We start from the raw sequence: 21,446 nt of genomic DNA on the forward strand, positions 1-21,446 counted from the left end.
TCCACAAGCAGCTTTACCAAAGCATGACATCTTACAGTTTTCTAAATTTTTGCAATGACCTTGTTTTTTGCCTTGGTTAAATGCAAGTACACCGAATGTAGAAACTTTAGAAACGGCGATGAGCCGGAAATATGTGAGGTGCCCAGTTTCCCACTAAGCCCCAAATCAACGCAGTGAGCACACGGCCTGACGAATCACCCACCTGTGCTGGGAAGGTGCGGGTACACTTAACCCTCAAACGACACGAGTTTGAACTCTCCAGGTCCACTCACACGTGCTTTTCCCCCCAATAAATACAGTACCGTAAATGTATTTTCTCTGCCTTACGATTTTCTTAACAACATTGGTTTTTTTCCACCTAGCTTAGTTTATTGTAAGAATATGGTATATAATACATATGACATACAAAATGTGTGTCAGTCGACTGTTTATGTCACCGGTCGGGCTTCCGGTCAACAGCAAGCTGTTAGTGGTTAAGTTTCTGGGGAGTCAGAAGTCTTACATGGATTTTTGACTCTGCGGGGGGCCAGCGTCCCAGCCCTCCCTCCCTCCCCTCTCCCCCCACCGTGTTGTTCAAGGGTCAACTGCGCTAAACGTTCACTTGCTTCATACCCTGGCCATTCCTCTGGACTGGCAGACAGGTCTGTGGAGACAGTTCTCCGGCTTGTGATTTACAAGGCGGGACACCAGCTCGGAAAGGGAGGGGAACTTGCCCACAGGCACTAGGCAGGGCAGCGGCAGGCCAGAGCCCTCTCACGCTGCAGCCACCTGACTGTTATGGCACCTTAGTTAACTGGCTGGACTTCGGGGGAAAACTTGGTCGGGGGGGGAGGGGGTGTCAGTGTCCAGGCAAGAGGGATCTAAGATGGGGAGCTGCAGAGGGTGGCAGGTGGTTCCTGAGCCACCCTTGGTACCTGGGTCCTCCCCAAGGGTGAAGAAAGGTGTCTGGGGCATCCCATCCCACCCCAGCCAAGCTAAGAGGTGCACCCTCTCCTGGCTGTGAGTCCCTGACAAGAGGAAAATACACATCTAATGTAGGAACTTTATTTTTGTTTTAAATGTTTATTTACTTTTGAGAGAGAGACACATAGAGCACAAGCTAGGAGAGGCAGAGAGAGGGAGACACAGAATCTGAAGCAGGATCCAGGCTCTGAGCTGTCGGCACAGACCCTGATGTGGGGCTCGAACTTACAAACCATGAGATCGTGACCTGAGCTGAAGTCAGACGCTTAATCGACTGAGCCACCCAGGCGCCCCTAATGTAGGGACTTTAAAAAAAAAAAATGAAAAAACAAAAACAGAAGGGAGAAGAGACAGCAAAGTAGGAGATGCCAGAGCGGCCGTGGCCGGGGAAGCACCTGCTGACCCGCTGTGTGGCCAGAGGAGTGACCAGTACAAGCCAGCGTCTGCACAGCTGCCTCCAGCCCCGTGGTCCCCAGGCCGATGGTCTCAGAAAAGCAGAAACTAGAGAAATGGATGGAAGTGTTCAGAGCAGCGCCTCTCGCCAGGCTGTACTCGTGCAGATGTTGAAAACAGGAACATTAGCTGATGAGTGGAGAAACAATATACCGTGATGCGGTCCGTCTATACTGTGAAATAGGACTGGGCACTAAAAAAGAACGAAACCCTGACGCCTGCCACGATGTGGATGGAGTTTGATAGTATGATGCTCAGTGAGAGAAGCCAGACACAAAAGGCCACATCCCGTGTGATTCCGTTATGTGAAACGTCCAGAACAGGCAAATCCATGGAGACAGAAAGTAGACAGGTGGTCACCAGGGGCCGGGGGACGGGGTGTGACTGCTAATGGCTACAAGGCTTCCATTCGGGGAGGTGGAAATGTTCTGGAACCAGATAGAGGTGGCAGTTGCACAGCGTTGTGAATGGACTAAATGCTACTTTAAAATGGTTCAGATGGTGAATTTTATGTTATGTGAACGTTACACAGTTTTGAGAAAAGGTCAGGCAGAAGCCCTGCGGGTGGTGGCCAGGTGTTCATCTTGCTAAGGAAGGAGAGAGCAGAAGCCAGCATGGAGGGTACGGGCCAGAGGAGCATGGGAACCCCCACAGTGGCCACACCTACCCCTGTACCTCCCAGCCAGGCCTCCCGGTGCCCCTCAGTCCCTGCCTTCGAATGGGTCGGTGCTGAAGCCCCACTCTCTCCTCCCCAGAGGACCTGTCCGATTCAGAGGAAATATTCCCCAAGGACATCACCAAATGGAACTCCAATGACCTCATGGACAAAATTGAAAGCCCTGAGCCAGAGGACACACAGGGTACCTTGGTCTGGGGGGGGCTACAGGGCCTGGGGGAGGGTGGCCGCAGGGGCCAAGCCCTTCTCTGCCCCAGCTCCTTAGCAGTGCTGGGCATGGCAGGGTGGGGGGGGGTTGGGAACACCCAAGGCCCCGCTTGTCAGGGTCACGGCCTCTGTCCTGTGGGCCTGGGGCTGCCCGGCTGCCCCTCTGCTCACAGCACCCACTGCTTCTGTGTTGCAGACGGTCTGTACCGCCAGAGTGCCCCCGAGTTCAGGGTGGCCTCCAGTGTGGAGCAGCTGAACATCATCGAGGTGGGTGCCGGGTGGCAGAGGGCCCCCAGGGCTGCAGGGGGAGGGGGGGTGAGCTTGTAGGACCTGTCCTGTGAGAACTTGGCACCCATGGCTTCACATCCACACTGGCATAGGTGCCATCAGAGAGAGGCCTGGGGCCTCCTTTCCTCCCTCCCCTGCCGTCCCTGAGAACCAACAGGGCCTTCAGACAGCCCCCAAGGAAGGCCTTGACCCAACTCCACCTGTGGAAAGTGGAATGAGAAATTTGTAAATTCCAGACCAAACATAAGATCCCCACCTTGAGCCCAGCTTTTCTGCATTTGCTGAAGAACATGAGATGGAAGGGAAGGAAGCAAAAGCTGTCTAGGCAGAAGTGATGTGGTTGGTGGCCGCTGCCCTGCTGGGGGCACGTGGGGTCCCAGTGTCCAATAAAGCTGTCTTGGTAGAGTGCCTGTGTCCGCTTTGGGGGTTCTTCGCACGAAGCTCAGGCCCGTTCTCCTCTTCCAGCTGTGGGCGGTCAGAGCTGTTTGCATGGGGCATGGGAGCCACGATGCCCAAGGTGGAGACAGAGCCGGGAACTCGGGACGCTTGGGGAGTTTGGACCGGGTGCAGGGGGGAAAGAGGAGCAGCGTCCACACTGCCCTCCCCAACTTGGGCTTTTCTGCTTTGAGGTCTGAGGTCAAAGTGGGCTTTTCTAGAAGGCAAACTGGGACAAGGGGAGTTGATTCCCAATTGGGGGTTAATGGCAAATAAAGCAGAGTCTCCTCCCCACCTAGGGCACGCGCAGCTCTGACGGCCCCTCGGGAGGGGCAGAAGGGACGTTGGGCTCTAGATCTGCCACAGGATGCAATGTGCTTGTTGGAACCCAGCACCGATTCTGGGGCATAGCCATCCAAAGTCAGATCCCTCTGCTTGCAATGGCCCCCAAACCGGAGCCTCCATTCCCCTCTCCCAGCCTTGTGGAGGGGGTACGGCTTTATGGAGACACTGACGGGGACCCCCTGGCTCTCCAGAGCTGGCCCCACGGCTCCCAGGCCTGCCTCCACACTCTACCTCTCGTGGGCTCTGTTCCTACTGGGTTCGAGTCTTGGTGGGGGTGGGGTGTGCCCCAGTATTAGACATGAATGGGAGGAGAGCTGAATCTCCAATTGGCCCCGAACAGTCCCAGCCTCCGGTGCCGGGTCCCAGAAGATAGGCACAGGAGGCATCCTCTAGGCCTCTCACTGCCCACCCCCGCCCGGCCTGGGTTTCTCAGGGCCGTTGGACTCCCCCCTCCCTGACTGGGTGGTGGTGAGGTTGCCCGCAAGACATTCTTTCCTTGAGCCACTCACCGGGCAGTGTTGATAAGCCCTCGGGGCTGCTGGTCTGCGCAGCTGGTGGCCCCGCCTTGCCCTGGCTGTGAATTCACTCCTGCCAGGTGGGCCACTGGTGAGCAATCCTCACATGGGGACAGGAATCGCTCCGAAACTCTGCTGGGCAGGTGTTCCTGCCCGGGCCCCGGGGCCCACCGCCGGCCGATGACCAGCCTCCTCTTGGAGATGAGGCAGCCCAGTGTTGCTGTGGCTCCAGACCCCTTACCACCCACCGGCCTGCCTTCCTCCTTCACTCGAGGTCATCTGCTGCTCAGTGGCTCCTGGGCCAGCCCATACCCTGACGTTTTCTGGCAGCCTCACCAGCCCCCGGGTCCACTGCTTGTATTGCCCAGGCCTCGCCTGGGCTCTGTGTTGGCACTTGGGCCCTACTCTGCCCCCCGACACACCACGCGGTGGCCCACTTCAGGGCCAGCTGTCCCCATATGGGCCTTCCAGGTGGCTTTAGACCCTCGGTCTGTCTCCAAGGTTCCTTAGGGATAGGCCTCTCTCTTCAGTTCCTCCTCCTTGTCCCCCACACACCTAGGCATAATAAGGGCATGGCAAGTACTCCCAGTGGCCTCTCTTAGGCCCTGGCCCTGGCTCCTCCAGTCGCACATCAGAAGTTAAGGTGGGGAAAGTTCCCTGGGGATGGGGCCACAGCCTGGATTGGAGGGAAGACACTGAACCGGGGGCAGAAGCTTTGGATTCCAGTCCAGCTTGGCACTGATGTGCTCCGTGACATCAGACGTGTCTCTTGACCTCTCTGGGCCGCCACCACCACCTCCTCTCTAAATGGAATCGTTCCGTACCCCATGCAGATGTGTACCAGTCTCAGGTCTCACTTTGACCTCACGTACAGGCCTGGCCGGCCAGACGTGGGATCGTTACCCCTCCCAAAGTAGGTGGGTTCAGACAGACACATCTGCATCCCCTCCCTGCTCTAAGATGTTTGGAGAGAGTCTGAGAATGACAGCACAGGGGATGGAGGAGAGGCCCTGTGTAGATGGGGGAGGGCTCGGAGCTGCAGGCTGAGTGCCCAGGATCACCGCCCTCCCGGGCACAGACACACGGAGGGCAGGCGGGCTCCAGAGGCCCCCCCCCCATGGGATGCGCCTGTGCCTCCTCGCCAAGGCCAGAAACTGCTGCCTGGGCCCCCTGACAGGAAGCGGAGTCTGTGCTTTTGTTCAGACTGGCTGATGGGAGCAGGGCTGCTCTTGGGGAGGAAGAAGGGGGCCATCGCCGCCTCCCCCGGGGAAGGGGTCAAGGTGGCTAACACCAGGCCCTGTAGCTCAGGAACTGAAATCGGGGTTCTCAGAGGGAACAGTGGGCCAGATGGGCCTCCTCCTGGGGTGGCAAGGACCCGGCAAGGGGTTGAGTCCGCAGGGAGTTGATGCCACACACACACCACCACCCAACCTGCACAGGACGAGGCCAGCCCGCCCCTGGCTGCGCCAGCCTCCAAGATCCACGTGCTGCTCCTGCTGCTGCATGGAGGCACCATCCTGGACACGGGTGCCGGGGACCCCAGCTCTAAGCAGGGCGACGCCAACACCATCGCCACCGTGTTCGACACCGTCATGCGTGTGCACTACCCCAGCGCCCTGGGCCACCTCGCCATCCGCCTGGTGCCCTGCCCGCCCGTCTGCTCTGATGCCTTTGCCCTCGTCTCCAAGTGAGTGCATAGGCCCCAGACCACCTGGCCCTGAGGGTCAGGCTTCTCCCCTAGTGGCAGGACCCCCGTCTAGATGTCCGGACTCGGCATCCAGCCCCTTCCGTCTGGAGGTGGCAAAACCTTGCGGGTGGCTGAGCTTACAGAAGAGACTAGCACTTGCCCTGTCTGTGATGTGGAAGACACTGACCCGCCTCTGGGACAGAGGGCCTTCCCCCCCCGCCCTGTTCCTCAAACTTCCAAGGCCTGGCCCACAAGTGACCCCGTGAGGTTTGCCGAGTCACAGCGGAGGCCCTCAGGTGGCAGGCAGCCCCAGCCCTGCTGCCCTGGCCGGGGAGAGGGGCCCACTGGGCCGAGCTGAGGCCTCCTGCTCTCTTCTGACCGGGCCCCCTCCCCCAGCCTTAGCCCCTACAGCCACGATGAAGGCTGTCTGTCCAGCAGCCAGGACCACATCCCCCTGGCCGCCCTGCCCCTGCTGGCCACCTCCTCACCCCAGTACCAGGAGGCGATTGCCACGGTGATTCAGCGGGCCAACCTTGCCTACGGGGACTTCATCAAGTCCCAGGAGGGCATGACCTTCAACGGGCAGGTGAGTCGTGGGATGAAGGAAGGGAAGACAGAAGCCCTGCAGGGCAAGAGGTGGTGGCTCTCCCTGGCCGGCACCCCAGCAAACAGGGCGGGCACTCAGGCCTCTGGGGCCTCTCCCCCTGTAGATCTGCCTGATTGGGGACTGCGTCGGGGGCATCCTGGCCTTCGATGCCTTATGCTACAGCAATCAGCCAGTGTCTGAGAGTCAGAGCAGCAGCCGCCGGGGCAGCGTGGCCAGCATGCAGGTATCAGCTTCTCATGGCCCCCAGAGCAGGGGAACCCCGGGATAGAAACTGTGTCACCCTTTAGCCCCAGACATCCCCCAGGGCTGTGGTAAAGGCAAGGGAAGGGCAGAGGTTTCCGGTACGGGTGCCCAGAGGTGGCGGGGTGGGTGCACGGGGCAGGTGAGCAGCTGTAGCAGGACCAAGCCTAGAGCACATGAGGCTCCGGCAGGTGCAAAGCAAGGTCTGCACCGCGCGGAGCTGGGGTCTGGTCCTGGAAGGTGTGGCAGGCGGCTCCTCTGAACTTCCCAGCAGGGGAGAGGATCCGACGTCCCTGGGGCACAGGAGCAAATGGCCTGGGTGGGCCGGGCAAGGCGGTGAGATCAGTGGGAGATCATGAAGATCCGGGTAGCCAGTTCAGGCAGGAATGAAGGCTGCTGGGACTTGGCCAGTGGGTTGGGGGGACAGTGGCACGACTAGGGGACAGGGCTTTCTCCTCTCTGGCGTGGGTGAGACGCTGGCTGGGCAGTGGCCAGTAGGCCCGGAGTCAGGAGGGAGGACACTGAAGCAGGGCCCAGGCCAGCAGCCACCGGGCAGTGAGCCTGCATGGGGCTGTTCCAGGACACTGACCTGCTGTCGCCGGGCACCCTGGTCGATGCGGCACATGGCGGCAGTGGCAGCGGTGGCCTGGAGAGCAGCCGGCACCTGAGCCGCAGCAACATTGATATCCCCCGAAGCAACGGTGTCGAAGACCCCAAAAGACAGTTGCCCCGAAAGAGGAGTGACTCGTCCACCTATGAGCTGGACACCATCCAGCAGCACCAGGCCTTCCTGTCCAGGTGGGTGGGGCCGGTGGGACCCAAGGGTCAGACCGTGAGGCCCATGGCCTGGTGAGGAGGGGTGACTCCAAGAGGGAGGGACATCTCAGGTTTAAGGCTGTCAACCAGGTCAGGCTGCTGGCCAACGTGAGGGTTGGGTGCCTCTGGGGTCTTGTACAAGCAAGGGCCATCTTGAGCCCAAGGGGACAGTTTGTCCAGGGGTGAAGCCCAGTCAGGGGGCAAGACCGACCAGGGACAGCTGTTCCAAAGGCAGTGGCATCCCTAGGGAGGTTGGGACCAGCTGTCACCAGAGGTGGCCACATCTGCAGAACAGCACAGGGGTGAAGGCTCGTTTGGGCCTGATGACCCCTGGGGGGCTTCCTTTGGGAGACTGAGGGCAAGCCAACGCTGAGAAGGGAAGGGCTGTGGTGCCGCCTCACGAGCCACCCCCCCACCCCACCCCCCGTCTGCAGCCTCCACGCCAGCGTGCTGAGGAACGAGCCCAGCTCCCGCCACTCGAGCAGCTCCACCATGCTGGACGGCGCAGGGGCTGCGGGGAAGTTTGACTTTGAGATCGCAGACCTCTTCCTGTTCGGGTGCCCGCTGGGGCTGGTCCTGGCCTTGAGGAAGACTGTCATCCCTGCCCTGGATGGTGAGAGCTCTGCAGGGGCAGGGCAGGGCAGGGGGTGTATGAGCTGGGTTGAGGGTCTCGGTGGAGCCCTGTCACAAGGCCATGGCCACATCCCAGGCCCGTTCCTGCATCAGCCTGCCTCATTTCTGCCCTCCCCAGCATAGGCTCGCTGCTCCCCTTTGCTCCTACTCTAGCAGCTCAGTCTCCGGCCTCCAGCCCCTGGCCCCTGCTGTTTAATCTTCAAGGCCCCTCTGGGAGCTGAGGTCCAGAAGTGAAAGGGCTGCCCCGCGATCAGATAGAGACAGACCCAGTGTCTGGGGCCCAAGATCTTCCCCTAAGGAAGAGATCCTCCTGGGTGCCTGGCTTCCCAGTTTCAGAAGGGCCGCAAGCACGCTGCTCCAGAGCCCCTCCTCATGGCTGCAGGGACAGGGAAGAGTGACTTACTGGCCCAGCAGCCTATCAGAGCAAGGATCCCTGCACTGTATGCCCCAGGAGTCAGCCAGTGTGGCCAGGGAGCCCTGACATCCTTACGGGAGAGGAGACTTGCAGGGCTCGTGTTACGTCCTCAGGTCACAGAGGGGTCAACCGAGGCTCAGAAGGGTGTAGACACTTGCCCAAGAGCAAGTAAGCGCTGGCTTATATATATGTAAGTGGACAGAGACTTAGGAACAGTGACATTATGGCAGCGTTATCTGTAATCGGGAAAACCAGAACCATTGTAACGGTTTGTCCATGGAGGGGGCTGCAGCCGTTAAAGGGTCGGGTAGGACTCGCAGTGCTGGAATGAAGAACGCCAACATTTTTGTGTCAAATGGGGGGTGGAGGGGAGCTTGAAGACGATATAGCACCTGTAACTGTGTGTGTGTGTGTGTGTGTGTGTGTGTGTGTGTGTGTGTGTGTGTTTAAAAGTGAGACATCTACTCGTGGAGTAGCAGCCCCACCTCACAGCCAGGGCTGCATCCACTCGGCTCAGTTTAAGAACACCTGGTTAATAAACGGTCAGACCCCAAATCGAGAGACATGCTTTTGGATGCTTCCGGACCCCCCACCCCTCGTGCTGCGGACCCCGGCCTCCTTAGGGCTCTGCGATCCCACCCCTGCCCTCCCCAGTTTTCCAGCTGCGGCCAGCCTGCCAGCAAGTCTATAACCTCTTCCACCCCGCGGACCCGTCGGCCTCCCGCCTGGAGCCGCTGCTGGAGCGGAGGTTCCACGCCCTGCCGCCTTTCAGCATCCCCCGCTACCAGCGCTACCCGCTGGGGGACGGCTGCTCCACGCTGCTGGGTGAGACCCGCGGGGGGGGCCTGGGCCCTGGGCGGGGCGCTCCTGGGGCCCCTGCCGGGTGGGAAGTCACAGCCTGCGCTGAGCTCCTCGGAAGCTGGGTCCCCAGTATACCAGGTGCGGGGGGGATTAGCCCCACACACCCCAGCCAGGGAGGGACGACGTGGCCTCACAGGTCAGGGCCTCACCCCAGGTGCCAGGAGGCAGACTGGGACCCAGATTCCCACCCTGTTGCCCAAGACAGAGCTGGGGGCCTGGAGGGACCGTGTGAGAACCCATCGTGGCAGTGGCTGGCGAGGGGGCACAGGATGGGAAGGGGCTGCAGAGTGGGTCTGAGCAGGGAACGTGTGTGAAGGCAGCCCATCGCCCGCTCCCGACCCTCCCCGAGAAGGCCCCATCCTCCCGCCCCGCCCTCGAGCATGTCCTGTCACGTCCTGGTCTTGAAGGAGCACGTCTGGACTGCCCACGAGAGTGTCTGTTGTTGTCCCGTCTGTTCTCTCCCGTCTGCCTCCAGTTGAGACAGTGCAGAGAAACCCTGAGCTGGTCCTAGAGGGTGGGCCCCTGGCCCCTCTCCCCCCAGGAGACGGCTTCCTGGAAACCAGTATCCCCGTTCCCGCGCTCACCTGCCAAGACGGGCCCCGCCCGAGCCCGGACTGTGCTGAGTGTGTGTAACACCCCCATTCGTGGTGGCGTCTGCTTCGCTGGCTGACTGCTGGTCCCCAGGGGCTTTCCCATGCCCTCCTTGGCCACTTGGAGCCTGTGGGACCCTAGTGGCATCCCACAGAGACCAGACAGGACAAGTCTTAAGGATCAGGTCCCGGCCCCTCCTCCCTAGGCTCCTGGGAGCCTCGGAGCCCAGAGAGGGGACCGGCTCTCCCAGGGACACCTAGCACGGGCGTCAGTCCAAGGGCTCTGTCTCCCATTCGTGAGGCTGGTGGGGGCAGTTAGGAGATGGGGTGGAACCTTGAGCCTCGTCCCACCTGCTCCCCAGGAGAAACCTCGGGTCCTGGGGAGGGTTTGATTCTCGGGGTCCCACTCCTTACCTTCCCTGAGCGAGTCCCCATCTGCATGTGAGTTCTCTAGCTGAGCCCCGCTCTCCCTGCTCTGCCCTGCCCTCAGCCCAGGGCCCAGGTGAGCCCTCATCACCTGCCTCTGTTCCCGGACACACACGCAGGGCTAGCTCAGTGTGGCCCACGCAGGAGACGTGCAGGGGTGTTTCCCCATCCTCAGTGCCCAGCATTGGGTGCCCCTGGGAGACCAGTCGGGCCCCTGTTGTAAGTGCCCCTCAAACCCAGCTGCAGGGGGCTGCGGGTCACACCCGGCCGGGCAGAGCCCGGGAGGCTGGGAGGGCTGGACGAGATCAGGAGCTGTGTATTGGGTAAGAAGCGTGGCCAGGGGGGGCTTGAGCCTGGCCGCCTTGCCTCCCTACCTGTTGTGTCTGTGTCGGTCCGTCTGTCCGTCCCTGCCCCGGCTCCGTACCCTGCCCTGTCAGCCCCGAGCAGTCAGGCCCCCCCGGCATGCTTGGGCCTGCCCTCACTGCCAGTCGTGCTCAGATGCCACCGTTCGTCTGCAGTGGGAGGGGTCGGCCTTGCCCGCCCAGCCCAGGGCACACCGGGCCCTGCCTCCTACTGCTTAGGGTGCCGGGGGTGGGGGTGGGGGTGCTGAGCTGGAGGAGGAGTGCCTGTCTTACCCACTGGCCTCTCTGGTCCCTGTCCACCCACAGCGGACGCACTCCAGACCCACAGCACAGTCTTTCAAGAGCACGCAGCCCCCTCCTCGCCCGGCACAGCCCCCGCCACCCGAGGCTTCCGCCGAGCCAGTGAGATCAGCATTGCCAGCCAGGTGTCAGGCATGGCCGAGAGCTACACAGCATCCAGCATTGCCCAGAGTGAGTGCAGCAGCACCCAGGGCCTGCGCTCCCTGGGCCCTCCCCTCGGTCATAGCAGGGGTCTGCACCCTTCCCGCCCCCGGCCCCACCCCGAGATAGCGGTCAGTGCCTGGCGGGCAGTCGCCAGGGATGCCGCTAAACACCTACAACAATCCCAAATGTCCGTAGCGGACTCGAGGGAGGGGGGATGGCCGGGGCAGCCCAGCGGGGCCAAGTCCAGGTGGCACGAGATGGGCAGTACCATCCAGGCAGCTGGGAGGCAACGGGCCCGGGAAGAGGGGTCCTAACCCCAGAGGGCCCGGTGCTCCCGGAGGAGGAAGCTGTGGGCTGTTTCTGGACAAGCAAGCAGAACCAGATAACCAGAGGGGCAGCTGAGGGGAGCTGGAGAGGCGAGATCTCGCTGCGGCCGCTCCTTTGCTGCTCCTGCCCATCTCAGAAGCTTCTCAGCAGCTGGAAGTGGAGCCCAGGTCACCCCCTCTCAGTTCGCCAGGGCCAGCCGCCCACTCTGTCCTCCTCGACTATGTGACTGACTGACTGCCTGCCTGCCTGCCTGCCTGCTCAGGGGCGCCTGGGCGCCTGGGCGCCTGCTCACAGCCCTTCTGTGAGGAGGGAGCCTGGCACTCTTCCCAGTGTCCTTCCTGGTGGGCCCGGCGTGGCTGACCCCTTCCTCGTTGTTCTTGCTTCTCAGAGGCCCCAGCGTCGCTCAGCCATACCCCCAGCATCAGGCGCCTGTCTCTGCTCGCCCTGCCCCCCCCACCCCCCTCTACCCTGGGCCCCCACCCACAGGCCCAGCAGGGGAGCCCCAGCCTGGAGTGGGCCCCCCACCTCCCCGACTTGGACATCAGAGAAGGTACCAGGCGTCACATGGCCTCCGCCCACACACGCTCACCTCCTCTAACTGGGGTCACTCACCATTTCCAAGCACATCTCACCGCCAGGCCCTACGCTCTGTGGCCTAACCTGAGAGCTAGAGGCTTGGGCTGGGAGCGCTCAGGTCTGGGGAGGATGTAGAGCGGTTGACTGGGGGGGGTGAGGCCAAGGGACTGCTTGCCTGTCCCATGTGGCAGGCCGCAGGCAGAACTCACAAGAGCCCTGACCCCCGTCAGGCACCACTTACCAAGTGTCTGTGTGAACCTAGCAGAAAGGCATCTGATAACCCTTTTCTGGAGCTAGGGGGTTTCCCAGCCCCGAATGGGGGCCAGGACTCACACCCAGGCCGTGAAGTTCAGCCTGCTGCTCACAGCAGGCCTTGCCTCGGGGTTCACCTCTGCAAAGCCTGTCACCAGCCTGAGGCCTGCAGGGCAGATGTGGGGGGGGAGGGGCAGGAGAGCCTGGAGAGGACAGCAGCAGGGCCCAGGGCAGGGGGTCAACAGGATCAGCGACAGGGCCAGGGATAGACCTATCTCCAGACTGGGATTGTCCCCAGCCCCCTAACTCCACACGCTCCTCCCCCACCCCCGCACCCAGGGCCTTCTGGCTGCTTGTGCACCGTCCTGGAGTCCTGCACCTTCCCTGCTCCCCTCTGTCACCCAGCCAGGGGGGAGGAGGTTTGCTGTGGCTGCACCCCTTTCCCTGGTCAGAGGAGGGTCTAGTCTTCGGGCTGAGCCAAGCCTGCGGGGCCTGGGAACCTCCTGAGGTCCAGCCTGGTCAAGGATCCCTCCTGGCAGTTGCAGCCAAGTGGTGGGGCCAGAAGCGGATCGACTACGCCCTGTACTGCCCTGACGCACTGACAGCCTTCCCCACCGTGGCCCTGCCCCACCTCTTCCACGCCAGCTACTGGGAGTCAACGGATGTAGTCTCCTTCCTGCTGAGACAGGTATCCTGGGGCCCACCGCTAGGAGCACTAGGGCCTTGCAAGTAGGACCAGATGACGCCACCGCTGACATGGCCCCATTTCATAGATGGTGGGGGCGGGGGGGGGGGGCGTGCTCCCATCAGACCCCAGAGCAAGCAGGATGGAGGAACCCTCGCAGACACGGGGATGGGGTGGCTGTTACTGCACATTCATGAGACATGGGAATCTGGGGAGGACCAGGAGGCAGACTGTAGTGGGTTGAATAGTGCCCCCCGGCCCCTCACAGGCTCCTGCGTTTCTGGTTCCTGAGCCTGCCCCATGGCCTGCTTCCTCCCTTCCCAGGTCATGAGGCATGACAATTCCAGCATCTTGGAGCTGGACGGCAAAGAGGTTTCCGTGTTCACCCCCTCCAAGCCGAGAGAAAAGTGGCAGCGCAAGAGGACCCACGTGAAGCTGCGGGTGAGGAGGCCTCTGGGGGTCCAGGCCCCGAGGCTGTTGTCCTGTTAAATCCTCGAAAGAAGACACCGTATCACAGATGAGGAAACCAAGTCGCAGAGAAACGTGCTGTGTTACTTAATCCTCAGTCCGTGAGGTTGGAGCTATGGCCCCATTTATAGACAGGGATGCGCCAAGGCTGTGTAGGGCAGGTGGCTGAGCTGGACTTGAACCTGGGCCATCTTGCTTTAAGCCCGTGCCCACCCACCAGGCCCAGGAGATCCCAGCCACCCCTCCATCCCCTACCCTGACCCAGCCTCGCTCCTCCCGTCCCCAGAACGTGACCGCCAACCACCGGATCAATGACGCAGTCGCCAACGAGGACGGCCCGCAGGTTCTGACGGGCCGGTTCATGTATGGGCCCCTGGACATGGTCACCCTGACTGGGGAGAAGGTAAGGACGTGGGGAGGTTGTGGGAGCCCCTACCCTTGCCTCCCTCTGGCTGGGGAGGCCAAGGGCCCAGCTCCTTTGTGACCAGCCTGCCCGACCCCCAGGTGGATGTGCACATCATGATGCAGCCGCCCTCGGGCGAGTGGCTGTACCTAGACACGCTGGTGACCAACAGCAGCGGGCGGGTCTCCTACACCATCCCAGAGACCCACCGCCTGGGTGTGGGTGTCTACCCCATCAAGATGGTGGTCAGGTACGTGCCTCTGGGGGGCGAGCAGGCCAGGCCGGCCACCTCTGGGGCAGGAAGAAGAGGGTCTGGTGGGTTCTGATGAGCTCCCCCTCCCAGGGGAGACCACACGTTTGCCGACAGCTACATCACCGTGCTGCCCAAGGGCACGGAGTTCGTGGTCTTCAGTATCGATGGCTCCTTTGCTGCCAGCGTGTCCATCATGGGCAGCGACCCAAAAGTGCGGGCCGGGGCCGTGGACGTGGTGCGGTGAGTGACGCCCAAGGGCACGGTGGGTGGGCTCAGGGGCAGGAAGCTCCTGGAGGCCAAGTTGGGGAGGGCTCTGGGCACCAGAGCAGGGGCTCACGGAGTCAGCACCACCAGTAGCTCGCCGGGTGACCTCTTAATGTTGACGTCTCAGTTCCTCACCTGAGAAGTGGGGCTCCCGACAAGACCGGTTGTACTTGCCACAGAGGGCGTCAGACCGTGTGACCTGTGTGACCGTCCTCGTGGCTGTTACTATTTCTGCTGAGCCCAGAGATGCAGTGTCCTGCGGCTGGGCAAGGAGGCAGGGTGGCCCGGGAGGGAAGACCGGGCGGCCGTGGGACACCCAGTCCTGCCCCTCGTCGCCAGGCACTGGCAGGACCTGGGCTACCTCATCATCTACGTGACTGGCCGGCCTGACATGCAGAAGCAGCGGGTGGTGGCGTGGCTGGCCCAGCACAACTTCCCCCACGGCGTGGTGTCCTTCTGTGATGGCCTGGTGCACGACCCGCTGAGGCACAAGGCCAACTTCCTGAAGCTGCTCATCTCCGAGGTGGGTCGCAGGCGGCAGGGACGGGGCGGGGGCGGGGGCGGGGCGGGGGCGGGGCTGGGTGGGAGAGCCGGGCCACGCCCACACGTCTCGCCCACAGCTGCACCTGCGCGTGCACGCGGCCTACGGCTCCACCAAGGACGTGGCGGTCTACAGCTCCATCAGCCTGTCCCCCATGCAGATCTACATCGTCGGCCGGCCCACCAAGAAGCTGCAGCAGCAGTGCCAGGTGGGTGGGCAAGTCGTGGTGGGCAGCGCGGGCGGGCGGGGGCAGGCGGGGGCGGGCGGCCCCGACAGCCCACCCGTGACGGCCGTCTTCCTCACCGCCCTCCTCTGCAGTTCATCACGGACGGCTACGCGGCGCACCTCGCCCAGCTCAAGTACAACCACCGGGCGCGGCCAGCCCGCAATGCGGCCACCCGCATGGCACTGCGAAAAGGCAGCTTTGGCCTGCCTGGCCAGGGGGACTTCCTGCGCTCCCGGAACCACCTGCTCCGCACCATCTCGGCCCAGCCCAGCGGGCCCGGCCACCGGCAGGAGCGGACACAGAACCAGGCGGACGTCGAGCAGCGGGGACAACGCAGCATGAGCGTAGCGGCCGGCTGTTGGGGCCGCACCATGGCCGGCCGGCTTGAGCCAGGGGCAGCCGCGGGCCCCAAGTAGGACACCGTTAGCGAGGCCTTGTGGTCTCCGTGGTGCTAGGCCAGGGCGGCCAGCCCCGCCAGGAGGCCTGGCCTGGGCACACAATGTCGGCTGGAGACAAGCTTGTCCCAGGGCCTGGCGGAGGACATAGGCCGTGCCACACAGCCCTCCCAGCCCTGCCTCACGTCCTAGGGTCTGAGGGGTTCCAGCTTGCAGGAAAACCTGTCCCAGGATGACAGAGGGACCAGGACTCCCCACGTGGACTGGCCCGAAAGGCACTCCCAGACACTTGCCCTGCATTGACCTCCGCCACCTCCCATCCACTAGCTCACCCTGACCCCCAGGTCCCCTCCCACTTGGTAGCAACTCCGATGGGGGACAGCCTGCTTCTTGTTAACTCTAGTTACTCAACTGTTCAACCTCACTGGTCTTGCACTGATTTTTGAGAGTGGAGATCCATTACCGTCTCCTGTGGCTACAGACTCGTTGACATGCATGAAAATCCAACGTTTGCTGATCTGGGACCTATTGCCACACAGAAGGCTCCAGGGTGGCAAATCCTTGTGCAAGCAGGAAGAGAAAGGCCATATCTTAATTTCTGCAGCTCCGCCTGGCCCGCCAACGCTGTGGCAGCCCCGGATCCCTACCCATCTGTCCACCTGCCCCACCTGGAACCCAGTCTGGCAGCGAGGCTGGTGAGGCCCAGAGCCGGCTCCCGAGAAGCCACGCCTCGGGCTCCTGGGCCTGGCCAGGCCCGGCCTCCTCTTCCGCTCCTCGCCTGCCATCAGTCAAGGCCACGTGCCTCGGCTCTCCTGCGTTTCTACACCTTTCTACTTATCCAATCTGATTTCTATGAGGTTTTTTTAAATGAGCAATCCTTGGCTGCTTCCTTTTCTTAACTCTTTCAGTACCAAGCGCAGCCCCTCCACATGAAAACACCCAGCACTGTGATGGAGTCCAGCCTGGTTCTGGGTCCCGGGGCCCTGCCCCCCTGCCCACGCAGTGAGGTGTGGGGTCCCTGCCTCACCTGACCCCCGTTAATTCCACTGAATTTCTACTCTGGGGTGAATGGGCACACACTTAAGTTTTTTTAATGCCAATTCCGTTTCGATGCCGAATCTAAGAAGCCACAACTTGCTTCGTTAGCTTAAGGGCGGGCAGCCACGACTTCATTCCCCACCTGTCAGGGACCACGATGTCCTGCACGCTGGGTCTGAGCATCAGCCCTCCCTCCCCAGAACCGACCACGATCTCAGCTATGGCGCTCGGCTCCGGGCGGCCCTTTGACTGCTCCTCTACCTTCTTCTACAAGGCGGGGGAGCCTGCCTGGCCAGGCTCCCACTCTGAGAAGCTGCTGCCAACCTGGATACGGCCTCAGGGCCTCATAGGCTGGGATGGGGAGGCACGCAGATTGATGTTCACATTTTCCCGTGTGTAGATATGTACAGCCAAAGGGTTGTGTAAATGTTCTGCAAAAGTGGGTCTATACAGAGTGAAAGCTATTTATTTTGTGCAGAGAAAAATTTCTGGAGGAATAGGACCTTCAGGGTTTGTTCATATTTAAGATGTAGCTTCTTGTTTTTGTTTCAGGCGTTCTGTATAAAGCAACGATTATTTTATGGACCAAGTTTTAATGTAAGTGTTGCAATGAAAGTGCAATATCTGACCCCCACTCTGCTCCCCGGCGGGAAATCGCTTGGCCCGACAATCACAGCCCCAGCGAGGGGCCCCTGTGGCCAGTGCCTCCTTCTCTGTCGGTCCCACCTCACCCCATCTTGCCTACTGCCTCGGTGACCAGCCATCTGGAGAAGCACCTGGAAGAGCCTTGGGCCCACCTGCAATACAGGCTGGGAGGCCTCCTGGCCCGGGGAGGCCATGTGGGCAGTGGGCTCGGCCTCTCCCAGGGGGCAGCTCCCCCAGGCTCCGCACTCCCCGCCTGCCTGCCCAGCCGCCAGCCATGCCAAGGACAACAGCAATAGTCCCCTGGGCCTCTCCCAGTGGCCCTTAGCCATAGATGGTGAGATGGGCAGCCCCCCCTCCCCGTTGACATCTCTCTTCTATATCCAGGTCTGCTTCCTGCCTCCCTTAAGATTCCTTTTGGCACATTCTCCTCTTAAGGAAGCACCAGTTTTTCAGAAACTAAGAGAGGGAGGGCAGAGTCCTTTAAAAATACCAAAAATGTTTACAGTGTTGGGTGCTGAGCTGCAGGGCTCAGGCCTGACCAGTCGTAACCAAAGGGTGAGGCAGGCCTTGCTGACTGCCACCCCCACCCCAGGCCTGTTAGAGTAGAAGCCTTAGTCCCACTCCCAACCCCACACTGAGCCTCCACCCACCCCCCCAGGTCCAACCGCCTGCCTTCTCTTTGATTTCTAAAGACGGATTCAGCAGAGACCCCACCCCCAACTTTCCCAGCTCTTTATGAGCTGCCCCTCCACCACCCCACTCCCCACGCCCCCCCACCCCACCTCATTAGTTTTCTCGTCTCGGCCCCTCCTGTCTCTCTGTCTGGGCCGTGTGTGAGCCGTGTCCTGACTCGCCCCATCCGCCCTTGCTTTCCCTGCACCTTTGGGCCTGAGTGTGCTCTGTATACAGTGTCGTTGTCTGTTACACCAATTAAAGAAGCAGGAAGGCTTCCTTCTGGGTCTCTTTACTGCACCAGCAACCACAGAGCACAGGGTGGGGAGGGGATCTGGGGTGGGGGCACGGCCTGTCCCAGAGCTAAAGCTGTGGTGGGGAGAGGATGTCCTTCCCAATAAACAGTGCCTGCTACGCTGACTGTAACACCAGTACACTTATGCAAGCTTTCCCCTGCACTGGGCCTCCTCCCAGCCCCTTCCTGGGCATGAACTCGGTTCATCCTCACAGCAGCCCAGCCAGGTGGATGCTGAAAGCCTCTCTGCTCTACAGAGGTCACAGCTAGTAACGTGGGCCAGGATTCCCACCCCGGCGGCCCGGACCCAGCACCAGGACTCTGCGCGGTTGTCATCTGCAGAATAAACAGTGCAGGAAGCAGCCTCCCTCCAAATCTGAGGGGATGGGGTTTAAAAGCCACGTCTCTGGGTTTGGGATTCAGCCGAGGGTCAGGGTCAGGGTCTGGTCTAAGCAGGCTGACCGGAGGATGAGCAGAGCAAAGGTGGCTGGTCTTCACGAACGTCAGGGTACACCCCACTTTCCCCCCAAAAGTCCTATAGGCCTCCTTTGTCCTCTGGAAGTTGGGTAGCAACCTTCCCTCCCTTCAGCACAAAAAGCCGACCTAACAAAGTTTCCAACCAGGGAACATTTAATATTTGGGAAGTGATGCTCTTGCAGGAGGAGCTGATGAGGCCAGTGACCCCGTCCTCACCCCCTACATCTGAGAGGAGGCTGGGCCAGAGGCCAGTCCGCAGGAGGAAAGGCAAACAGCACCCACTGGGCTTCCTGCTGCCCACTCTGAAGCCAGTCTCCAGGCCACGCCACCAGCACTTAGCCAGCAGGGCCCTCAGGGCAACAGCCCTGCTCGCATCTGGAAAGCCAGGCCATCCCCTCGGGTAGCTTGCTGGAGAAGAAAGCGCATGGGAGGAGACCCATCAGAAACAGAGCTGGGCGTGGACCCCGGGCAAAGGGGTGACACAAACCTTGTTGATCTCTCGGTGTCGTTCCTTAGTTACGATTTCCTCTAAGACCTCGCCATCTCCCTTAATGAGCCTGGGGAAGGAGGAGAGAGGAGGCTGAGCCTCTTAATGCCAGAGCAACAGAACCAGACCCACCTGGCAAAGAGATGCCAGGGCGCAGGCCCCTGCTACCCTGAGCGGGTGGAACATAGATGCTTCCCACCTCTCCCTCTCTCCCACCCTTGGGATGGTGATAAAGGCAGCTGGGTAGGGTCTGCCACCAGACCGGCCAACTAGCTCTTTGAAGACCTTCCTCAAGGCCCTTCCAGCCCCTGTAAGTGCTTGCTCTGGGCAACAGGGAGGAACAGCCTAAAAACTCCCAGAAATGAGTTAACTGCCCTTCTCCTGTCTTTGGCTTTCTAGCGCAGCAGCCGTCGCCCCTCCTCCTGACAGTGCAGAGCGTGTGGGGCTGAGCTTTGCCAAGCGCTCCCACCTGGTGCGTCCTGTCTCCGGGTCCACCACCTTGCGGATGACACTCTGCCGAGCATCCCACTCCTCCTTGGTCATGGGCTTCATGGCCTGGATGCGGGACTTCTGTTCATCCGTCAGGACTGCAAGGGGAGTTGGCAGGGAGTCGGCAGCTGGGTCTCAGGGAGGGGGCCCTTCCCCTCCTGCACACTGGGAGGCACCATACCTGGGCCGTCCTCTTCCTCCTCGGCTGATCGGTGCCACTGGTCCAGCGAGGGTCCCGGCAGAGCCTCCCCCTGCTGTACCTTTGTCTTCTCCTTGCCTTTCTTCTTCAGCTTCTTCTTCCTTTTCTTCTTCTTCTTCTTCTTCCTCTTCTTGTCCTTGTGCTTCCCCCGCTTCTTCCGGCCACCACTGGAGGAAGAGGAGGAGGACGAAGAGGAAGAAGAGCTAGAAGAACTGGGAGAAGAGGAGGAGGAGCTGGATCGTGGTCTCCTCCGGGCCTTGTGCTTGCTTCTCTCTGTGATGCAGGGAGAAGGTGAGGCTGGAAGGCCAGGAGGGGAAGAGGTAAACCTTTATCCCCTGGCTCTGGCCTGTGGCAGGCTTAGGGGGACTCCTGAGGGGTGAGACCCTCCAGGCCGGGCTTTCCAGCCAGAGCAGGGATCAGCACTCCCTGGAGAGGCACTTTCTGGGCTTCACCCTGTCACTGTTTAACCAGGAGCAGGGCAGCCAGGCCCCTATCTCAAATCCTGCTGCTCAAAAAGCACCATTACGTGCACCCTTCAATCCTTACACAACGGGCTGGCCCAGCCCCTAGAATCTGAAGGTCTTTCGATCTGGATACGGGGGTCCTACATTCTGCACTCCTCTAACCACTGCTCACAGCCATGCAGGGACGCCCGCCCGGGCCTGCCCGCAGCTTCCTCCCTGAAGTTCCCACACCCCTTTCCCATTCCCTCCGGTCCTCACCCTCCGCCCCAGAGGAGATGGTGCTGGCCTTGTGGTCTTGGGATCTAGAAGCCGAGCAGCTCTTCGGGACATCCTTACTGCTCTTCTTCCTTCTCTTTTCGGACCCTCGCCCCCGGGACCGGCTTCGACTCCTCGAGCGCTTGCGAGAGCTGACGTGAGCCATAGCGCCGCGGGCTGGAGACGGGGAGACACGCTCGAACTGAGGCTCACAGAGCCGAGCCCCAGACTGGGCTCCACGGGCGGCTCTTCTCGGGGCCTGGCTCTCGAGGGCCCACTACCCATCACCACCCGGGGCAGGGACTTGAGGGGGTCCGCGGCCACCGCACGATCCTCACCCACCCCGACCCCCGGGGACCTCAGGTCCTGCGCCGACTCCCGGATCCTCTACCCCTTTAAGGGCTCGCCCCCGCCCGGCCGCTCCACGCCTGCGCACCGGCGCTCTGGCGCCCCTAGGAGCGGCCGCGGTCCCCGGCTGCCAGGTGCGTTCCGAATCCCTCCCCGCGCGCTCCTGTCCTCCACCCGCGCGGCCTCCGCCGCCTCGCAGCCTTGGGGAAGGTCCCCGCAGCTGCTCCGTCCCTTCCTCAACCGCCCATCGGGCGGGACCACCCGACCCGCGCCACGCCTTCGCGTGAGGAAGCGGCGGCGAGGCGACTTCCGGCCTGGGCAGTGCTCCCAGAGGCCGTCCGGCTGGGAAGCGAGGCGCTGCCTCCTTTAGTCCCGTAGCCCCAGGTTCCGCTTCCAGGGCTGCGGGAGAAACGGTGTGGCTCGCCCACCTCCGGAAGAGGGAAGCAGGGGATCCAGGCTTCGGCCGTGCTCCCCGCTCTTCTCGGACCGCCCTTCTCCAGCCTCCCTGAAGACCCAGGGAAGGAGGCGACCCGACCGGGCGCCTCTTTCCTTCTTGAGATGCCTGCCGTCCTGTCCACCCTGGCAGGCCGGGGGACACCTTAGTCATTCCAGCGTCCCCACCTGGTAATAGAGGTCGCGAACAAATAGCCATAGGGGCCGGAGAGATCATGACAGTGAGCCGGGAAGGGACCCCTGTGAGGGAATGCGCCACAAGCCTGTCCAG

The 21,446-nt window shown here is 61.6% G+C and overlaps 2 protein-coding genes across 22 annotated transcripts in view; one reads left to right on the plus strand and one right to left on the minus strand.

Annotated features, from left to right (window-relative positions):
* PITPNM2 (phosphatidylinositol transfer protein membrane associated 2) overlaps positions 1-17,987 on the plus strand; it is a 145,321-nt gene extending 127,334 nt beyond the window's left edge. For 6 of the 15 annotated variants that reach the window (XM_045457854.1, XM_045457861.1, XM_045457855.1 and 3 more), the window contains 19 exons: positions 2,172-2,276; positions 2,496-2,566; positions 5,322-5,569; positions 5,966-6,155; positions 6,280-6,399; positions 6,997-7,214; positions 7,667-7,845; positions 8,935-9,105; positions 9,617-9,766; positions 10,826-10,990; positions 11,679-11,840; positions 12,658-12,806; positions 13,128-13,244; positions 13,558-13,674; positions 13,776-13,924; positions 14,018-14,167; positions 14,531-14,714; positions 14,812-14,940; positions 15,051-17,987. In XM_045457854.1, the coding sequence (XP_045313810.1) occupies positions 2,172-2,276; positions 2,496-2,566; positions 5,322-5,569; positions 5,966-6,155; positions 6,280-6,399; positions 6,997-7,214; positions 7,667-7,845; positions 8,935-9,105; positions 9,617-9,766; positions 10,826-10,990; positions 11,679-11,840; positions 12,658-12,806; positions 13,128-13,244; positions 13,558-13,674; positions 13,776-13,924; positions 14,018-14,167; positions 14,531-14,714; positions 14,812-14,940; positions 15,051-15,374 (3,098 nt within the window). In that variant the 3' untranslated portion in view covers positions 15,375-17,987. Of the gene's footprint in view, positions 1-2,171; positions 2,277-2,495; positions 2,567-2,823; positions 2,996-5,321; positions 5,570-5,965; positions 6,156-6,279; positions 6,400-6,996; positions 7,215-7,666; positions 7,846-8,934; positions 9,106-9,616; positions 9,767-10,825; positions 10,991-11,678; positions 11,841-12,657; positions 12,807-13,127; positions 13,245-13,557; positions 13,675-13,775; positions 13,925-14,017; positions 14,168-14,530; positions 14,715-14,811; positions 14,941-15,050 lie in introns of those variants that run through there. The other 9 variants (XM_045457863.1, XM_045457867.1, XM_045457862.1 and 6 more) reach the window with 6 other exon arrangements.
* Positions 17,988-18,615: 628 nt separating this feature from the next.
* Positions 18,616-21,042, minus strand: ARL6IP4 (ADP ribosylation factor like GTPase 6 interacting protein 4). Of its 7 annotated transcripts, none has more exons than XM_045457881.1 (6): positions 20,733-21,042; positions 20,378-20,551; positions 19,638-19,952; positions 19,437-19,554; positions 18,968-19,037; positions 18,616-18,888 (listed from the first exon to the last, which is right to left on the minus strand). In XM_045457881.1, the coding sequence occupies exons 2-6, from the start codon at positions 20,538-20,540 to the stop codon at positions 18,832-18,834; spliced, it is 723 nt and encodes a 240-aa protein (XP_045313837.1). In that variant the 5' UTR covers positions 20,541-20,551; positions 20,733-21,042; the 3' UTR covers positions 18,616-18,831. The 7 variants fall into 7 exon arrangements, with proteins under 7 accessions (XP_045313837.1, XP_045313835.1, XP_045313834.1 ...); XM_045457879.1 differs by having other exon boundaries at positions 20,713-21,042; XM_045457878.1 differs by having other exon boundaries at positions 20,811-21,041.
* Between the last annotated feature and the right edge of the window lie 404 nt (positions 21,043-21,446).

This window comes from Leopardus geoffroyi, chromosome D3, assembly GCF_018350155.1.
Source record: "Leopardus geoffroyi isolate Oge1 chromosome D3, O.geoffroyi_Oge1_pat1.0, whole genome shotgun sequence".
NCBI classification, from domain to species: Eukaryota; Metazoa; Chordata; class Mammalia; order Carnivora; family Felidae; genus Leopardus; species Leopardus geoffroyi.

Excerpts from the sequence above, each read along its gene's own strand:
- ARL6IP4 (XM_045457881.1), bottom strand. The coding sequence starts at position 20,540 with ATGGCTCACGTCAGCTCTCGCAAGCGCTCGAGGAGTCGAAGCCGGTCC. Across the intron at positions 19,038-19,436 it reads CCGGAGACAGGACGCACCAG|GCTCATTAAGGGAGATGGCG; the intron begins GTGGGAGCGCTT and ends CTCCTTCCCCAG. Across the intron at positions 18,889-18,967 it reads GACACCGAGAGATCAACAAG|CAAGCTACCCGAGGGGATGG; the intron begins GTTTGTGTCACC and ends TTTCTTCTCCAG.